Genomic DNA, 18,740 nt, shown 5'->3' on the forward strand with positions numbered 1-18,740 from the left:
ATCGTTATTCATGGCTTCTGTATTTGCGCCTATAGGTGACAATGGAACCCTGGCGAATAACGGGAGCCACTTGTATGTGCAACTACCGAAATCAGATATGTGTGTAACAAGCAACTAGTTCACCTATAAATGCACTATTAATAATGTAAGCAACCTTCTTCACCACTTTTCAATTAATCTTTTGACTGCAACACAAGCCCCATGAACTTTTTACCCTTGGATTCACTTGAGTTAGGCTGCTTCTTCAGAAATTAGCATGAGAGGTCTAAAATTCAAGTGTAGGACAACATGTAAAGATAGAATGAATCACTTAGAACTACACTGAGACCTACATCTAGCAATCTACATCAGATAAGCGAACACAAGATCCAAGTGCCTTTCTTTCAAAGAGTCAAAAGTTAACTCTTCAAATAATATTCATATATGGTTTTTCAACAAAATGTTTATCAGAGTGTTTTATACTAAACAATAAATAAGATGGTGGCCTGTGCCCAAAGGGCTCACAATCCAAAAAGAAATGCAAAGCAGACACCAGCAGTAGCTATTAGGGCAATATTGTGCTGGAGCTGAACAGGGCAGTTCTCCCCCTGCTCAATATGCAGAGAATAACCACTTTCAAAAGGTGCCTCTCTGTCCAATTAACAAGAGAGAAAGCTGCAAGGAGAGGGAATTGCCAAGTCAACATGCAAATGAGTTGCATCTAAAGAGAGTTAGATGAAATTAATGGGGCTTGTTAGTCATTTTGATTTCAATCATTCTTAATCATGACTAAACTTTGTTTGCCTGCAGCCCAATATTACTATCCACAAATTACCAGCAATGAGCAGTTCTTGTCCATTTTCATATAACTAGGTTCTGAATCAGAAGCAGTTGTAAACCTTGAGCTTAGGAAGCCTGATCTTACCCTAAAGCTAAGAAAATATCCAAGTGTGGTGAGCATCCCAGTCCTCCCCCCAAATTTGGTCTCCTTTGCATTGTCTTGATTCTCACACATTGCCTCTGATGTTCTGTAGAGGGCCTGTACCCCTGCTTTAATCGGTAAGGTACAATGTATTGCCTGCTGATGTTATGAGCCAAACTACGCCGTGTGGTCCACAAGGCCTTGTTGATTGCTGCTTATGCACTTGATAGTAGCTAGAACCACCGAGCCCTTAGTTAGTTAATCTGTGTATTAATAATAATAATAATTCAATTTCTATACCGCCCTTCCAAAAATGGCTCAGGGCGGTTTACACAGAGAAATAATAAATAACTAAGATGGATCCCTGTCCCCAAAGGGCTCACAATCTAAAAAGAAACACAAGATAGACACCAGCAACAGTCACTGGAGGTATTGTGCTGGTGGTGGATAGGGCCAGTTACTCTCCCCCTGCTAAATCAAGAGAATCACCACGTTAAAAGGTGCCTCTCAGGGGTAAAGTTAGGGCCATAATTTGAGAAGTTATGTATTTCATGTATTTAACATGGGTACCGGGCCCTTGGCTTCTGTACTGGGGAAGTAACCTCTTCTCCCCTCCTTTAGGTTCCAATTAGGGACCTAAAGCCCAAATGCCAGGAAAAGAGCGATTGTGTGCTTGACAGCTCATCCTTATCAATCAAGGTTAAAGACTGGAGCAGATGTGAGGAGCGCAGGAAGGGAAGGAACTTCCCTTTCCAGGCCTTGGGTACAGAAGATAACATCTGTAAAGATGGACCAACTGTGACATCAGGGTGAGAGAAGTGAAGAACTGGACAACATCTTCTGAGACAACCCTGGAGATGGCATAATTGCACTCCATGATGACATCAAAGACCATCAAAGGCTGAGAAGAGTATAACAACTCGGGCTCCAGACCAGGACAGAGGACTGATACTGAATGCAGAGAGTTGCATCTCATCCCCTCTCCAATGCTGCTCAGCGTTCGATATCATCGGGAAAGCTGTGGGCTGGCCACCCACCAGTGCTTTCCTGCTCCTTGGTAAACTGCTCTCTCCCTTCCCTTTTCCCATTCTTCTGTCCATCCCCTCCCTTAGAGTTTTTTGTCTGTAAGCTAGCAGTAGTATTCCCTGCTTGCCAGTACCCAGTTTGTCTGTAACCACTTGAACCACTAGCGGGGGGAGGAAGGGAAAGTGCCGGACAGGCTGGCAAGTGGGGAAGAGAAGGGAAAGCAACGGCCAGGCCAGCAGGTGGGGAAAGGAAGTGAAGCCCTGGCTGACCGGCAAGACAAAGCACTGCCAGCAGGTGGGGAGGGAGGGAAAGTGCCAGCCATGCCAGCTGTCAAGGGAAGGTGCTGCTGGAGGGAAAGAGGCCTGGGAGGAGGAAAACAGACTCGGGCTGAAGCAGGGGCACAGATGCTTTGCACCGGATCAGCTAGTAATCACAAATTACATCCGTGGTCTGGTTCCTCAAGTCTCCTCACGCATCCATAGGCAAAGGTTCTATAGCGTGGGCAAGAACCACTGTGGTTCATAACACAAACCCAATCACTATTTAACATTTGTAAAATCTAATGAAAATGTAAACCTTCTCCACCAATGTGCATACCTGCGAAAGTACTAGCTATTTGAGCCATCCTAATAACAAGCTCATGAAGATATAATTAGCATCCTGCAAGTCAGGATATGAAGCAGCTTAATTTTGTTCAGCATTAATGAATAGTGGTTGAAATTAAATCAAAAAGCCATAAACGTACAAATTAAGCATCAGGGATTCTGAAGTCAGTTTACAATGAAAGTATTTTGATTGCTGCTTCTATTCTATTAAGCATTTTGTATTTGTATTTAACTAGATCTGTGGCACCTGCCTGGAAGGTATATGACTCAAGTTAAATCAAGCAAATATCATGACCATGCAATTTTGCCATTACAAACGTAACATTAAATGTTTCAGGGCAACTTTTATATCAGTTAAGCAGGTCATCATGAAAATAAGGGTATCATTTTTATTCAGTGTCAGCAATATGAAGTCTCAATAGCTGCATTCAAACATGACAACAAAAACTGTCATTTGCCATTATGTTTGCACCTTTGCCAATTTACTAAGCATGGTTTATGAAGGGCTGTCAAACTAAGATGTCAAATCATTGCTTGAAGCTAGTTTGCATATGTGTGGCTTGCCGTCATGGATGAATTAAAAAACTACTGACAAAGCACTGTTATGATGTTTGCATGCTTCAAAAGGCTGCTGTGATATTGAGATGGGAATGATGTAGAGAAGCATAGAAATTGCTTTAAACCATGGCTTGCCTGTTGTACATTGTTTGACTGTTTTAAGTTCAAACCATGATGTAAGTTCCTAAATATGGATAGTTAGCACAACTGTTTGGCATAGTTATCTGCTCTGAGTCAACGTGCACATATATCACACACCACTATTAAACTGAAGATAAAGAAATCAGAACCAGCAATTTATCAGAAGGGGTTTTGTCTTTAAGTGAAAGTAGTGCTACAGTTTTTTAAACAGAGTTAAAAGGTAAGTTATAGAAAAATATCTCAAAGTTTGTTTTGGAGTTTAAAATTTTTGTATAGGAGGGGTAATGAAGCGTATCACTGAAACACTGGTTGGACTTAAACTGAGTTTGTTTAGATTCAAATCTTTGCTGAACCAGGAAGCTCCCTCGCAGAGGACCTGAGTTTGAGCAAGTCACTCTTTCTCAGTCTGATCTAACTCACAGGAATTTTAAGAGGATAAAAAATCTATTCCATGTGCTCCTCAAGGAAGAGGAGAATACAAATGCAACCAACAAGGAAGAGAAAATCATTTAGTAAGTTTTCAGTTTCAGTTTTCAGTTGTAGTACTTTAAACTTCACTCCAAACGTAAGACAATTCTCTCTACAACTGCTAACATGAAAGAGCCAAGGTATCCAAGAAGCAACTCCTATGTTATCCAAGCGGTTTTAATCACATCTCTATAGGATGTTAGAAGTTCTAAGCACCACAAGGAAGAGTCTGAAATCCACTTTACATAGTTGCAAAAGCCATCCAGTTGCTGGAGAGGTAGTTCTAGCAGAAATGGGAGGGAATGAGAGAAAAACCTATTATCCTAAAGGGAAAAATTAACCTAATCAGAAACAAGTAAAGTTTGCTTTCATGCTGTAACCTTATTTAATAAGCTGATCTAAACGATTTCCAGTTTTATTAATAAGAATAAAGGAGTTTATTGGAGATCAGTATGGAAATATTTTCTACTCAATGCATAATGAATGTTCTCTCGCACAAGCTCTGCCTGCAAGGTATAAAGAGTTACAGTTCAGATCTGCCATTATAGCTGTAGGGCAGTATGTTAAGAAATAATCTAAGTCAATATGGGTTTCACACCAGCTGATTAGAGAGCCTATGCATTTATGAGTTTCAAGATCAAACAACTTTTCTCACAAAAATATTCTCCATTAATGCTGCCTTTTGAAGCAGCATTAACAAAGCACTCTACAATTCTTGTATACTTCTGATGCACAGATTCATGGATGCTCTGAACCAGGTTTTAGTTTATTACACATCCCACACAGAAATGCTAATATAAAACTATGATTCATTCATACCAGGATACCATTAAGAACACAGGAAACTGCCATATATAGAACCAGCGTGGTATAGGTTAGAGTGCTAGACTAGGACCGGGAAGACCCGAGTTCAAATCCCCATTCAGCCATGAAACTAGCTGGGTGACTCTGGGCCAGTCACTTCTCTCTCAGCTTAACCTACTTCACAGGGTTGTTGTGAAAGAGAAAATCAAGTATGTAGTATACCGCTCTGGGCTCCATGGAGGAAGAGCGGGATATAAATGTAATAATAATAATAATTATTATTATTATTCATTCCTTTGTTCCTCTGAATATTATTAACATTCCTCTGTTCATTATTAATGCAGCACACTTGTCTAGTCCAAACTCCATTGCTATATCGCTACTGAATAGATGGACAGTGTTTAGCAGTGATTCGGTTTCTGACTGGGACTTTTCATACAACTTCAGATCATCCATGTGCAGCAGATGGTTGATTTTACTGGATGTTTTAGATGTTTGGTATCTGAGGCCTGTTTTGTTTAGTATTTGTGAAAGTGGGGTCATGGCGATTACAAACAACAAAGGAGATAGTGAGTCCCCTTGGAAAATGCCTCTTCTAATGCTAACCTGTCCAAGTGTCTCGCCATTGATTAACTGTGTACTCCAAATGCTCATTGCTTTTTAAAATTAATATCTGAATGTTTTTGCTGACACCAGTTGTTTCTGAACATTTTAGTATCCATGTGTGAGGCAATGAATCGAAGGCTCTCGATTCATTGCCTCACACATGGATACTAAAATGTTCAGAAACAACTGGTGTCAGCAAAAACATTCAGATATTAATTTAAAAAAGCAATGAGCATGTGGAGTACACAGTTAACAATCAATGGCGAGACACTTGGACAGGTTAGCATTAGAAGAGGCATTTTCCAAGGGGACTCACTATCTCCTTTGTTGTTTGTAATCGCCATGACCCCACTTTCACAAATACTAAACAAAACAGGCCTCAGATACCAAACATCTAAAACATCCAGTAAAATCAACCATCTGCTGCACTTGGATGATCTGAAGTTGTATGAAAAGTCCCAGTCAGAAATCGAATCACTGCTAAACACTGTCCGTCTATTCAGTAGCGATATAGCAATGGGGTTGGGACTAGACAAGTGTGCTGCATTAATAATGAACAGAGGAAAAATAAGAAAAACAGAAGGAATAGAACTGCCCAATGGAAGCAAGATCAAGAACCTGGAAGAGAAAGAACCTTACAAATACTTGGGCATTCTCCAGGCTGATAACATTGCACACACTGAAGTTAAAAGAAAAATTGGAAGTGAATACATCAGGAGAGTCAGAAAAATCCTCAAGTCCAAACTCAATGGCGGGAACACCATACAAGCCATAAACACCTGGGCTATACCTGTTATCAGATACACTGCAGGAATAATAGGCTGGACCCAGGCAGAGCTAGAGACGCTAGATCGTAAGATCAGGAAAATAATGACCATCAATCATGCTCTCACACCCGTAGATAGGCTATACATCCCTCGCAGCTCGGGTGGAAGAGGAATGCTGCAAGTCCATCAAACAGTAGAAGAGGAGAAAAGAGGCCTTGACGAATATATAAAGGACAGTGAAGAAGATGCACTTCAAATGGTCAATAATGCGAAACTATTCAACACCAATGAAAAAAGCAGGCCTACAAGAAAGAACAAGTCAAGAACCGAGCAGAACAATGGAAAAAGAAGCCACTGCATGGTCAATATTTGCACAATATAAGTGGAAAATCAGACATCACCAAGACCTGGCAATGGCTTAAGAATGGCAACTTGAAGAAGGAAACAGAGGGTTTAATACTGGCTGCACAAGAACAGGCACTAAGAACAAATGCAATAAGAGCCAAAGTCGAAAAATCAGCAACGAACAGCAAGTGCTGCCTTTGTAAAGAAGCAGATGAAACCGTGGACCACCTAATCAGCTGTTGTAAAAAGATCACACAGACTGACTACAAACAAAGGCATGACAAGGTAGCAAGGATGATACACTGGAACATCTGCTAAAAATACAAGCTACCTGTAGCCAAAAATTGGTGGGCCCATAAAATTGACAAAGTTGAAGAAAATGAAGATGTAAAAATATTATGGGACTTCCGACTACAAACAGACAAACATCTGCCACACAATACACCAGATATAACTGTAGTCGAGAAGAAAGAAAAACAAGTGAACATAATCGACATAGCAATACCAGGATAGCAGAATAGAAGAAAAAGAAATAGAAAAAAAATCAGAAAATACAAAGATCTACAAATTGCAATTGAAAGGCTGTGGCAGAAAAAGACCAAAATAATCCCAGTGGTAATTGGCGCCCAGGGTGCTGTTCCAAAAGACCTTGAAGAGCACCTCAACACCATAGGGACCACAGAAATCACCATCAACCAATTACAAAAAGCAACTTTACTGGGAACGGCCTATAACCTGCGACGATAACTATAATAACAGCAACAACATTGGTAATAAAATTCAGCCATCCCAGGTCCTTGGGAAGGACTCGATGTCTGGATAAAACAAACCAGTCAATAACACCTGTCTGACTGTGTAAATAAATAAATAAATAAATAATACACTGAGTCATATTAGGTAATCTTTTCCCCTTGCACATTTAATGAGGTTGTTCTCATGACCACAAAAGGGGTGGGGAGTGCAGGCAGGGAGAAGGCAGGAATGGACCTACCTTTCCCCCAGACGATCGGTGACAACTTCTTTAGCATGTTGGTGCACACCCACATGATCCATTCTGCTCCATGCAGTACAGATCCCTGGTGACTGGGACTTGTTTTCCCAGGCTTCAGGAATCCCACAATGCACCGCGTGATGAGCATGGTGCACTGGGGGATTTCCCCGGGAGTCGAGTGCTTTAGGCATGCAGCCTGAGCATACTCATGACCCCTAATCTGAGGTAAAAGGGTGCACTTTAACCCAGGTTACAGCCTGGGGTAAATTCCTGGGCTTGTGAGGGAGGCAGCACTGGGATTGCCTGCAATCCTGGTGCTGCACACCAGCAACCCAATCAATATGTACAGATTAAAACATGAATAACGATACCATTTCCTTTTCTAGGTTAATGTAAAAAGATTTCATATTATAAATGGTAGCTGGTTGCTAAGACCATGTACTACTACATTAAAGTGTTCACAGATAAAATCCTCAGTATAGTTCAGTAAGTTAACAATCCAATTAAATCACAGTTACTTGTTATTTATTTGACAGGAAAGGATATATTGGGTAACTCCAACGAAAGTATATTTTGTTTGAAACTTTGTTTCAAAAATTAATACTAGAATATTACATAAGTGTTTGCAATTCAGCAAAAAGGGTTTCCCCCATACTAAATAATTGGATATGTTTCTCACACAGAAAAACAGAGTCATACTGCATGATGTTAGTAAACTGAAAAAGTTTAATTAAAACAGGAAGTATTTAATAATCCAACTGTTTTAAACTTGGCAAGCTTGACTCGTCCCCTTGGCTAGGCGGGGTCCGCCCTGGTTGCATATGAAGGGAGACTGGAAGTGTGAGCACTGTAAGATATTCCTCTCAGGGGATGGAGCTGCTCTGGGAGGAGCAGAAGAGGGTTTCAAGTTCCCTCCCTGGCTTCTCCAAGATAGGGCTGAGAGAGATTCCTGCCTGCAACCTTGGAGAAGCCACTGCCAGTCTGTGTAGACAGTGCTGAGCTGGATGGACCAATGGTCTGACTCAGTATGTGGCAACTTCCTATGTTCCTAAACTTTGTGGGTTGTAGTCAAAAGTTCCCATTCTCTGGAAAGATGGGCTCCTTCTTCCAGACGGAACAATTTCTCGTTACAACCCATCATGCTAATGTGGAAAATAATCTGAAACACATCATTTGTAAGTATTGAAATGAAAGTACCTCTGTCACTGAAATCATCCACCAGCACAATTTCAGCTATCAGTTCAGGAGGAGAACGATTTAGAACACTGTGCACTGTTCTGAGAAGAGATGACCATCCTTCATTGTGGAATGGGATTATTACACTGGTGTTGGGGAGTTTTTCTAGGTACAGCTTGCTATTGCAGCTAGAAGAAGGATAAGCACAGTTATCAGCTTTATCAGTATACATGAAATTTTACTATTGCAGCAAAGTAAGTATCCTTTTATCATGTGACATAGCTAAATATTATACATCCAACTGACATATAGCATGTATTATGGCATGTATTAAAAGAATGAAGGATAGATCTCAAAGGCTCATGTCAGGCATGGATCTTTCAGATCTTCACTCACACTAACCTGGCTCTTATGACATTTAAGAGAAGAAAAAGCCCCCAAATGCCTCCCAAAATAACCAGTGCTCTTTGACATCCAAGAAAGGTGTGCTGCTGTGCAAGTATAAAGATGCAGAAAAGAGAGGGCCAGCCCTTGGCTGGAACAGCATATTTTGGGCTCTCAATTCCATCTGTTGCTTGCAAACTGACTTTTAATAGCCTGAGGAATGTTGTTCATAACAATATGGCACAGAACTTGCATTTGTCCTCTCCTGTTCTGAGAAGCGTACAGTCAAGGAAGTTCACATGCACTGTAAAGTAATTTGAGCTCATCAGCCAATAGCACCACGCTTAAGCCACAGAAATGTCAGCAATGAATAGTAACTACAACAGAAATATTTGTTGGCTTAGCCTCTCTTCCTTGCTTGCATTGTATCACTTGGTCTATACGTGACTGGTCATAATGAACAATAGTAAAGAAGTTGCCTCAAGCAGGAGAATGAAAAGCAGTTATTTAAAACAATTTTATCCGCTTAATGCAGAATACAGAATTGAATTGCAGAATACATGCAGAATTGCTCAAGAAGCAGTTCTGACAGAAAACTGCAAACAGGTGTTACTTGAAGCCAGAGAAAACAGCCAATTAGTGCTTCAAATAATCAGAAACAGATTGCATTGTGGTCAGTGTCCCTTCCTTGCTGATACAAGTATTTATTCCCTTTTCATAATCTGCTCTACAGTCTATATTGTCCTATGTCATTCTGCATTTCTCTGTTGTCTTGCAGTGCATGCTTAGATATTCCAAATGCTATGGCCAGCATCCCTGGAACACATTTAATCTACACACACACACACACACACCCAGCCAATTCTTCCTTCCAGTCACAATCCCTTTAGCTAATTCAACATTGTTCTGTACAATCCACTAATGTCTTGAAGTAGGACCTAAAGTAGAAAGGAGGCAGTCTGAAAAAAGCCTCACTACCCACACCATGGGCCCGTTTGTTTTCATATGTGCTTATAAAAACAGAGTAGCAGTGCAAGTTCAGTTTTATAGTCCGAAGAATTCAGGGCAGCAACAACTATGCAGATGCTCTTACCCCTGGACATCCGGGCCGAAGTCCAGGGCCTCCACACACCCCTGCAATCCTCTTTAGTCTGTCCCAGATAGTGTGGTCACATTAAAAATGTGTTTAAAATACTGTGTTAAAAGTACTGCTTGTGTAGGGAGATAATGCTTAACTTCCAAAGGGAGGTGGCAGCTCCAAAGGCCTTTAGGTTCAGGCTCTAAAATTACCTAGGTGCACCTCTGCAACTATGACATGCAAAAGGATACTTAGCATTAAAATCGTGCAAACCGACAAATACATTTTCTTTGAGCAGAATTTGGTATACTCAGAGTTAAAGCAATGTGCTGACAGGACTATACTTCAATCAGGAAACATATATGAACATGTAAACCTTCTATTAGTTTACTAATGAAGGATAAAGTAGTAACTGCATCCACATATTTAGAGTGAACAATTCCTAGTCCTATTAAAATAAAGGAAATGATCTATTGAATCAGTTGGACAGAAGAAAGGATAGTCATACTTTTCACTAGAATGAGGCTCTTCAATAAAAACTATTAACTCTAACAAAATTACTTTTGAAACCATATTTAATATTTCAACCACTGTCAAAACAGTGCTTCTGCAAGCTCACATCCAGCAGAGTTGTCTAGGGTTGTTAGAGGGCTAGTACATGCCCCTCCTCCCCTGAATGAGTATTTGGATCCATCAGTTACTCATTGTGACCTTTTAAAGGAGTTTTTTTGCAGATAAAATATATCATATTCAAGCTGAACTAGACTCTATAGTTCCTGCAAAGTCTACTGGGAAGAGGGAAGATCTTGGGCTGGCAGTGACTATGTTTTTGCTTCTGCCCTACCTTTCTTCAGGTGTGTTCAATCTATGGGGCTGACTCTGCTGCTTTAAAGCTCAGGCTGGGCCAGGGCCTGAAGAAGGGAAGAGGGAAAATCTTGGGCTGGCAGTGACTGTGTTTTTGCTTCTGCCCTACCTTTCTTCAGGTGTGTTCCATCTATGGGGCTGACTCTGCTGCTTTGAAGCTCAGGCTGGGCCAGGGCCTGAAGAAGGGAAGAGGGAAGATCTTGGGCTGGCAGTGACTGTGTTTTTGCTTCTGCCCTACCTTTCTTCAGGTGTGTTCAATCTATGGGGCTGACTCTGCTGCTTTGAAGCTCAGGCTGGGCCAGGGCCTGAAGAAGGGAAGAGGGAAAATCTTGGGCTGGCAGTGACTGTGTTTTTGCTTCTGCCCTACCTTTCTTCAGGTGTGTTCCATCTATGGGGCTGACTCTGCTGCTTTGAAGCTCAGGCTGGGCCAGGGCCTGAAGAAGGGAAGAGGGAAGATCTTGGGCTGGCAGTGACTGTGTTTTTGCTTCTGCCCTACCTTTCTTCAGGTGTGTTCAATCTATGGGGCTGACTCTGCTGCTTTGAAGCTCAGGCTGGGCCAGGGGCGTGAGCCTCTTGGCGTGAGCCGAAGGGCGAGAGCACAAGGGCTCTCGTCCTTGTGACTCTCAGCCGTGGGGTGAGCTGCCTGGGGCCCTGAAGATCTTTTCCTTCTGCCCTGAAGATCTGTCTTCCCACAATCAAGAAGCTAGCAGGAGATCACGCAAGTCTGGTCTTGGTTTTTTATTAAGCCAAGAAGCCGTGGTGGTTTATTCTGGGGAGATGTGCCTGGGGGAGCGAAAAAGTGGGTCTGGAGTGGGGGCGGCAATATCACGGGTAGCGGGCAGAGGGAGGTATGGCGGTGGGAGTTCGGCAGGCCGTTACAGGGGAAATCGGTCCAGGCAATTGAGGCCTGTTCCTTTTTCCGGCCCTTCTCCCAACCCTCTGACCCTAGGGAGCTCTGGGAACACTCCTTCGAGGATTAGGGTGCTGCTGCTGAATGCCAGGTCAGTTAACACAAAAACCTCTCTCATCCACGATTTGATTGTGGATGAGCGTGCTGACCTGGTATGCATGACGGAGACCTGGTTGGATCCGCTGGGCGGGGTTGGTCTCTCTCAGCTTTGTCCTCCAGGTTTCCAGATCGTGCAGCAGCCCCGCCTCGAGGGTCGGGGAGGCGGCGTTGCAGTCATCTTTCGAGAGACTCCCCCCGTTTCCAGGTGCCCGGTCAGGCCATCTCAGAATTTCGAGTGTTTGTCCTTGAGGGTGGGCCTCCGAGATAGGCTGGGGATTCTGCTGGTGTACCGACCACCCCGCTGCACTTCAGTCTCCCTACCTGAGCTGGCGGGGGTGGTCTCGGAGGTGGCCTTGGGTTCCCCCAGGCTTATTGTTTTGGGGGATTTCAATGTCCACGCTGAGGCCCCCATGGTGGGTGTGGCTCAGGATTTCATGGCCTCCATGGCAACCATGGGCCTGTCTCAACTGGTATCGGGCCCTACCCACGTGGCGGGACACAATCTGGATCTGGTTTTTGCCAACCGGGAAATAAATGATCTGGAGGTGGGGGAATTTGAGACCACTCCCTTGTCATGGACAGATCATCACCTGGTGGGGTTTAGTTTGACTGCTCCGTCTGCCCTCTGCAGGGGTGGTGGGCCGATTAAGATGGTCCGCCCCCGGAGGCTTATGGATCCGCTTGGATTTCAGACGGCCCTCGGGGAGTTTCCAGTGTCCAGAGCTGGTGACCCTGTCGAGGCCTTGGTTGATCTCTGGAATGGAGAGATGGCCCGGGCTGTTGACACGGTTGCCCCCAAGCGCCCTCTCCGGCTTGGTGGAGCCCGTTCGGCTCCTTGGTTTTCTTCGGAGCTTAGGGCGATGAAGCAACTCGGGCGACGGCTGGAGCGACGCTGGAGGAAGAGTCGTCACGAATCCGACCGAACACGGGCTAGAGCCCATTTTAGGGACTATGCCGTGGCGGTGGGGGCGGCGAAGAAATGCTTTTTCTCCGCCTCCATTGCGTCTGCTCAGTGCAGGCAAACAGAGCTGTTTCGTGTGGTGAAAACCTTGCTCCACACATCCCCCCAGACAATGGGGGAGGAGCCATCTACAGCTCTTTGTGATCAGTTTGCCTGTCGCTTTGCAGATAAAGTCGCTTGCATCCGTGCTGACCTGGACTCCAGAATTTTGGCAGTTCCGGCAGACGTGCCTTTGGTACCATCTGGTCCCGTTGTGTTGGATTCTTTTCGGTTGGTGCGGCCTGAGGATGTGGACAAGATCCTGGGCAGTGTGCGGGCGACTTCGTGCGCTCTTGACCCTTGCCCTTCATGGCTAATAAAAGCTGCCAGGGAGGGGACAGGTAGATGGCTGGAGGTGATCGTTAATGCTTCATTAAGGGAGGGCAGGATGCCATCGTGCCTTAAGGAGGCGGTGGTAAGACCTCTATTAAAAAAGCCCTCCCTTGATCCCTCCAACCTGGACAACTATAGACCTGTGTCTAACCTCCCCTTTTTGGGCAAGGTGATAGAGCGTGTGGTGGCGTCCCAGCTGCAGAGGGTCTTGGATGATACGGATTATCTGGACCCTTTTCAATCTGGCTTCCGCCCCGGGTATGGGACTGAGACTGCCTTGGTCGCCCTAGTGGATGACCTACGCCGGGAACTAGACAGGGGGAGTGCGTCCCTGTTGGTTCTGCTGGACCTCTCGGCGGCGTTCGATACCATCGACCATGGTATCCTTCTGGGCCGCCTCTCGAGTATGGGAATCGGAGGCACTGCGTTGCAGTGGTTTCGGTCCTTTCTTGAGGGGAGGGTCCAGAAGGTGGTGCTGGGGGACTACTGCTCGGCCCCGTGGCCGTTGGCCTGTGGGGTCCCGCAGGGATCGGTCTAGTCCCCCATGCTGTTTAACATCTACATGAAGCCGCTGGGAGAGGTCATCCGGAGATTTGGACTGAGTTGTCAGCAATATGCGGATGACACTCAGCTCTATCTCTCCTTGTCATCTGATCCTAGGGAGGCAGTGGATGTCCTGAATCGGGGGCTGGAGGCCATGATGGGTTGGATGTGGGCTAACAAACTGAAATTGAATCCGGATAAGACGGAGGTACTGTTGGTCAGTAGGAGATCCAATCGGGATGAGGAGATTTTACCAGTTCTGGATGGGGTTGCACTCCCCTTGAAGGAGCAAGTACGCAGCTTGGGGGTACTTCTGGACCCGGCTCTGCTTTTGGAAGCTCAGGTGGAGGCGGTGGCCAGGGGTGCCTTTGCACGGCTTCGGCTGGTGCGCCAGCTGCGTCCCTTTCTCGAGAAGGCAGATCTGGCCACGGTTACCCACGCCTTAGTCACGTCGCGGCTGGATTACTGTAATGCGCTCTACGTGGGGCTGCCCTTGAAGAATATCCGGAAACTGCAGCTAGTGCAAAACGCGGCAGCGAGGGTTTTATACGGAGCTGCCCGTTGGGAACATATCACCCCCATTTTGAAAGAGCTGCACTGGCTGCCGGTTCGTTTCCGGGTCCAATTCAAGGTGCTGGTTTTGACCTTTAAAGCCCTAAACGGTTTGGGCCCGGGGTATTTGAGGGACCGCCTGCTCCCAAGGGTTGCTGCCCGCTTGACAAGGACATCTGAGGGGGCCCTGCTCCGGGTGCCGACAATGAGGGAGGCCCGGCGGTCGTGCACTCAGGACAGGGCCTTCTCTGTTGCTGCCCCCAGACTCTGGAATGCTCTCCCAGTGGCCATTTGTTCCTCGGACTCCATCACGGCTTTTAGAAAGCTTTTAAAGACTTGGCTTTTTACCCAGGCTTTTACATGATCGTTTTCTACTGCAGCTTCTCTGTGTTTTTATTTGTTGTATTTGTTGTATTGTTTTTATGCCTGTTTTTATATGTTTTTACATTTTAACATGTTTTTATTGTCTTTTTATTGTATGTTTTTAACTTTTGTAAACCGCCTTGGGGTTATCTTTTTAACGAAAGGCGGTATATAAATGCAAAAATAAATAAATAAATAGATAAATAAATACTGTGGAGGTGTCCAGAAGCTCTTCTTGCATGGTTAAATTGGATCAATATCAGTTTGCGACTCCCAAGGATGAGAACCTGTCCTCTTGACCCTTGCCCAACATGGCTTATACAATCTAGAAGTGAAGTTATTGGAAAGAGTCTTGTTGAGATCATTAATGCTTCTCTGAGGGAGGGCAGGATTATTAGACCACTCTTGAAGAGGCCTGCATTGGATCTTTCAGAATTAGGCAACTACAGGCCTGTCTCCAACCTCTCATGGTTGGGCAAGGTGATTGAGAGGGTGGTGGTGTCTCAGCTCCAGGCTGTCTTGGAGGAAGTGGATTATCTGGACCCATTTCAAACTGGCTTTCAGGCAGGCTATGAGGTTGAGATGGCCTTGGTCGACCTGCTGGATGATCTCCTATTAGGAATTGACAGGCGGAGTGTAACTCTGTTGGTCCTTTTGGATCTCTCAGTGGCTTTCGATACCATCTACCATGCTATCCTTCTGGGACACCTGAAGGAGTTGCAAGTAGGAGGCACGGCTTTGCAATAGTTCCACTCCCACCTCTCGGGTAGGTTCCAGATAGTGTCACTTGGAGACTGTTGCTCTTCAAAACAAGAGCTACAGTACAGAGTCCCACAAGGCTCTATACTGTCTACAATGCTTTTTAATATCTACATGAAACTGCTGGGAGAGATCATCAGGGGATTTAGTGCAGGGTGTTCAGTATGCTGATGGAACCCAAATCTATTTCTCCATGTCAGCTTCAACAGGAAATGGTCTAACTTCCCTAAATGCCTGCCTGGAGGCAGGCATTGTCCCAGAGACCAATCTGGCTGCCGCATTCTGTACCAACTGTAGTTTCTGGACTTGGAGTCTATTGGACTCTTCTGGACTTGGAGTCTATTGTTCTGCTAAGCGAGAACTGAAGTGTGGAGTCCCACAAGGCTCCATACCGTCTCCAATGCTTTTAAACATTTACATGAAACCGCTGGGAGAGAACATTAAGAGGTTTGGTGCTGAGTGTTATCAATATGTTGATGACACCCAGATCTACTTCTCCATGCCAACCTCATCAGGAAATGGCATATCTTCCCTAAATGCCTGCCTGGAGGCTGTAATGGACTGGATGAGGGATAACAAACTGAAGTTGAATCCAAATAAGACATAGGTGCTGAGAGCGTGGCGGGGGTGGGGGGGGCAGGCTGGGACCCAAGAGATCGTTTAGATCTTCCTGTTCTGCATGGGGTTACACTCCCCCTGAAAGATCAGGTACATAGCTTGGTATTGCTCCTGGACCCAAAGCTCTCCCTGGTTTTCTCAGGCTGAGGCAGTGGCCAGGAGCACTTTTTATCAGCTTTGGCTGATATGTCAGCTACGTCTATTTCTAGAAGGGAATGATGTAAAACAGTGGTACATATGCTGGTAACCTCCAGGCTTGTCTACTGAAATGTGCTCTATGTGGGACTGCCTTTGTACGTAGTTTGGAAAGTGCAGTTAGTACAGAATGCAATAGCCAGGTTAGTCTCTGGGGCTGCCCAAAGAGATCATATTACACCCATTTTAAAAGAACTACACTGGATGCCAATACGTTTTTGGGCGAAATACAAAGTGCTACTCATTACCTATAAAGCCCTTAATGGCTTGGATCTGAGCTATTTAAGAGAACACCTTCTTCTTCGTCAACCCCACTGCCTCTCAAGGTCATCTGGGAGTTCATGTTGTCTCTGGGACAACACAAAAGCACCACATAACACCAGTTTTAAAAGAACTGCACTGGCTGCCAATATGTTTCAGGGTGAAATACAAAGTGCTGGTTCTTACCTATAAAGCCCTTAACAGCTTGGGTCCAGGCTATTTGAGAGAGCGCCTCCTTTGTCATAATCCCTGCTGCCTGTTATGATCTTCTGGAGAGGTCTGGTTACAGTTGCCACTGGCTCGTTTGGTGGCAACCCGGGACTGGGCTTTCTCTGTGGCTGCCCCAGGGCTTTGGAATATGCTCCCTGCTGAAATAAGAGCATCTCCTTCTCTGTTTGTTTTCAGGAAGAACCTCAAAACTCTCCTGTTTTCTCAGACTTTTAATTAGAATTTTAATAATTTTAAAACTTGTTCTAATAATTATTTTATTCTTTTGTTTTTATTGTCATGTATTTTAATTTGTGACTTAAATATTTTAAATTTTGTACAGAGCTGTACATATCCGGTGGTATAAAAACATGATAAACAAACAAAACAAGTCCCCTCTTTTAGAAAAAAATATATCTTGAGGCTAAAAGACATTAATAGAATTCTACATATGTATTGCTAGCTTTGGTTAGCAATTCGACTGAATGTTGAGCAAACTACAGAACATAATTTGTGAAGTAGATTCCTATTAGAACAAAAACATAGCTTATTTAATATGACCCAACACAGATTCAGACCATAGTTTTAGTGACCTATTCTTTCACTTCATAAGCTATAGCTGACAGTCATTAGTTGACATATCTTCAGATGTATTAACAGTTGTTGTATAAACTATTTCCCCCACCCCATATACCTATAACAACTCTCCTCCGTCTCATATGCACATTTTGCCATTCGAATGGATAGGTTTCATTTTCACAAAACAGCACTTAAATTATATATGGTGCTAAAAAAAAAACCTAAGCCAAAACATTCATTAGGTCAAACAGTAACACACACAAATACAGACTTTATTGCTACATTATCCAAGTACGCTATGACTTAGTGTTCAAAGTTTCAAACTGTGTCTCATGCTAATGCACCGTTTGTGCATTTGGGATATAGGGGAGAACGAAGGAGGTTGGCATGGTATGTATTCTTGAACTTCTGCAATCTCTTGTTTAGATGTGTTGTGGAAGAGAGAGTTTTTGGATGAATGTGTATTAAGGGGCACAGGTGGCCACTGGAGGTACACACAAGGTACACACCCAGTCTGATCAGGGGTGCAGTGTGTGCATGGGCATCCAGCCTCACCCTAAGCTGTTTGCAGTTCTGGGGATATGGACAGTTGTCTTGTTTAGCTCAAAAATAGGTGACTTAGGTACAGCCTGGCATCTAGCTTCAGTAAAAGATGAGGGTGAGATTACAGTGAATATGTTCCCCACAAAACATACACCCAATGTTCTGGATTTTAAGCAGCGTAATCCACAGAACAAAACACAGAAATATGGTTGGTTTCACAACCCTTGCTAAGCTGCAACTCAGACATTTCAAAGCTAAAAAATACTGCACAAGTTGAACTATACCTAGCTACAAAAAAACAGCAGTAGTTGTAACCTAACTCTTCACAAAGGGAAAAAAAAAACAAGCAAAAGACTCATAAGAACCTTTCATCAGCTCGTGTGAGCAAAAGACACCTAAACTGTGCCAACCACAATAGCATTCTCTTCTGCACCACTTAAAACTGAAAAAGAAGAGGAGCCAAGCACAAAGAAGTTAATACAAATCAACATATTAACAAATAAAAACCAGTACATAAGATAAAAGACACCCAGAAAAATTACAGTTAATACTTTTTATTTCTTGCCTTTTGCAATGGCTGAGATACAACTTAACAAGGGTTGCTGAACCAACAGGTTTCTTGTTTAATATATTAGATAACAACCTTGTGACAAATCAGATCAATACTAGCGGCAATAGAACTTGAAGGTAAGATTCAGAAAAATCCATTCTAGAACTAAGAACTTCCATCTATTCACTAACAATAAAAAGTTGTACTCACTTTGGGTGTCTTATATCTGGTAGGGAGCGATTGAGAGAAATTTTTTCGCTCACAAAAATATTAAAGCCATTTTCTCTGTATGCTTGGTCCACTCGCTCAGTGTCTGTCATTGGAAACGGTTTCCCCTGCTCTCCATTTCCTACAGACATGATGTAAAACAAGTGACAATAGGGAGATCAGAGCCATTAATAATTACAATACAGTAAATTGGACAACAGTTCACCTATAATCATATCTGAATAATTTTTAAAGGCAATTATTTCCCCACAGCTTCTTATTCTCTATTAGTCCTGCAATTTGGCCT

At 43.8% G+C, this 18,740-nt stretch overlaps 1 protein-coding gene across 3 annotated transcripts in view; it reads right to left on the bottom strand.

Moving 5' to 3' along the window:
- The window catches only part of GALNT10 (polypeptide N-acetylgalactosaminyltransferase 10), a 114,724-nt gene that overhangs the window by 68,267 nt on the left and 27,717 nt on the right, over nucleotides 1-18,740 (bottom strand). For all 3 annotated transcript variants that reach the window (XM_053289637.1, XM_053289636.1, XM_053289638.1), the window contains exons 3-4: nucleotides 18,437-18,575; nucleotides 8,410-8,576 (exon numbers count right to left, since the gene is read on the bottom strand). In XM_053289637.1, the coding sequence (XP_053145612.1) occupies nucleotides 8,410-8,576; nucleotides 18,437-18,575 (306 nt within the window). The remainder of the gene's footprint in view (nucleotides 1-8,409; nucleotides 8,577-18,436; nucleotides 18,576-18,740) is intronic.

Source organism: Hemicordylus capensis, chromosome 2 (assembly GCF_027244095.1).
Source record: "Hemicordylus capensis ecotype Gifberg chromosome 2, rHemCap1.1.pri, whole genome shotgun sequence".
NCBI lineage: Eukaryota > Metazoa > Chordata > Lepidosauria > Squamata > Cordylidae > Hemicordylus > Hemicordylus capensis.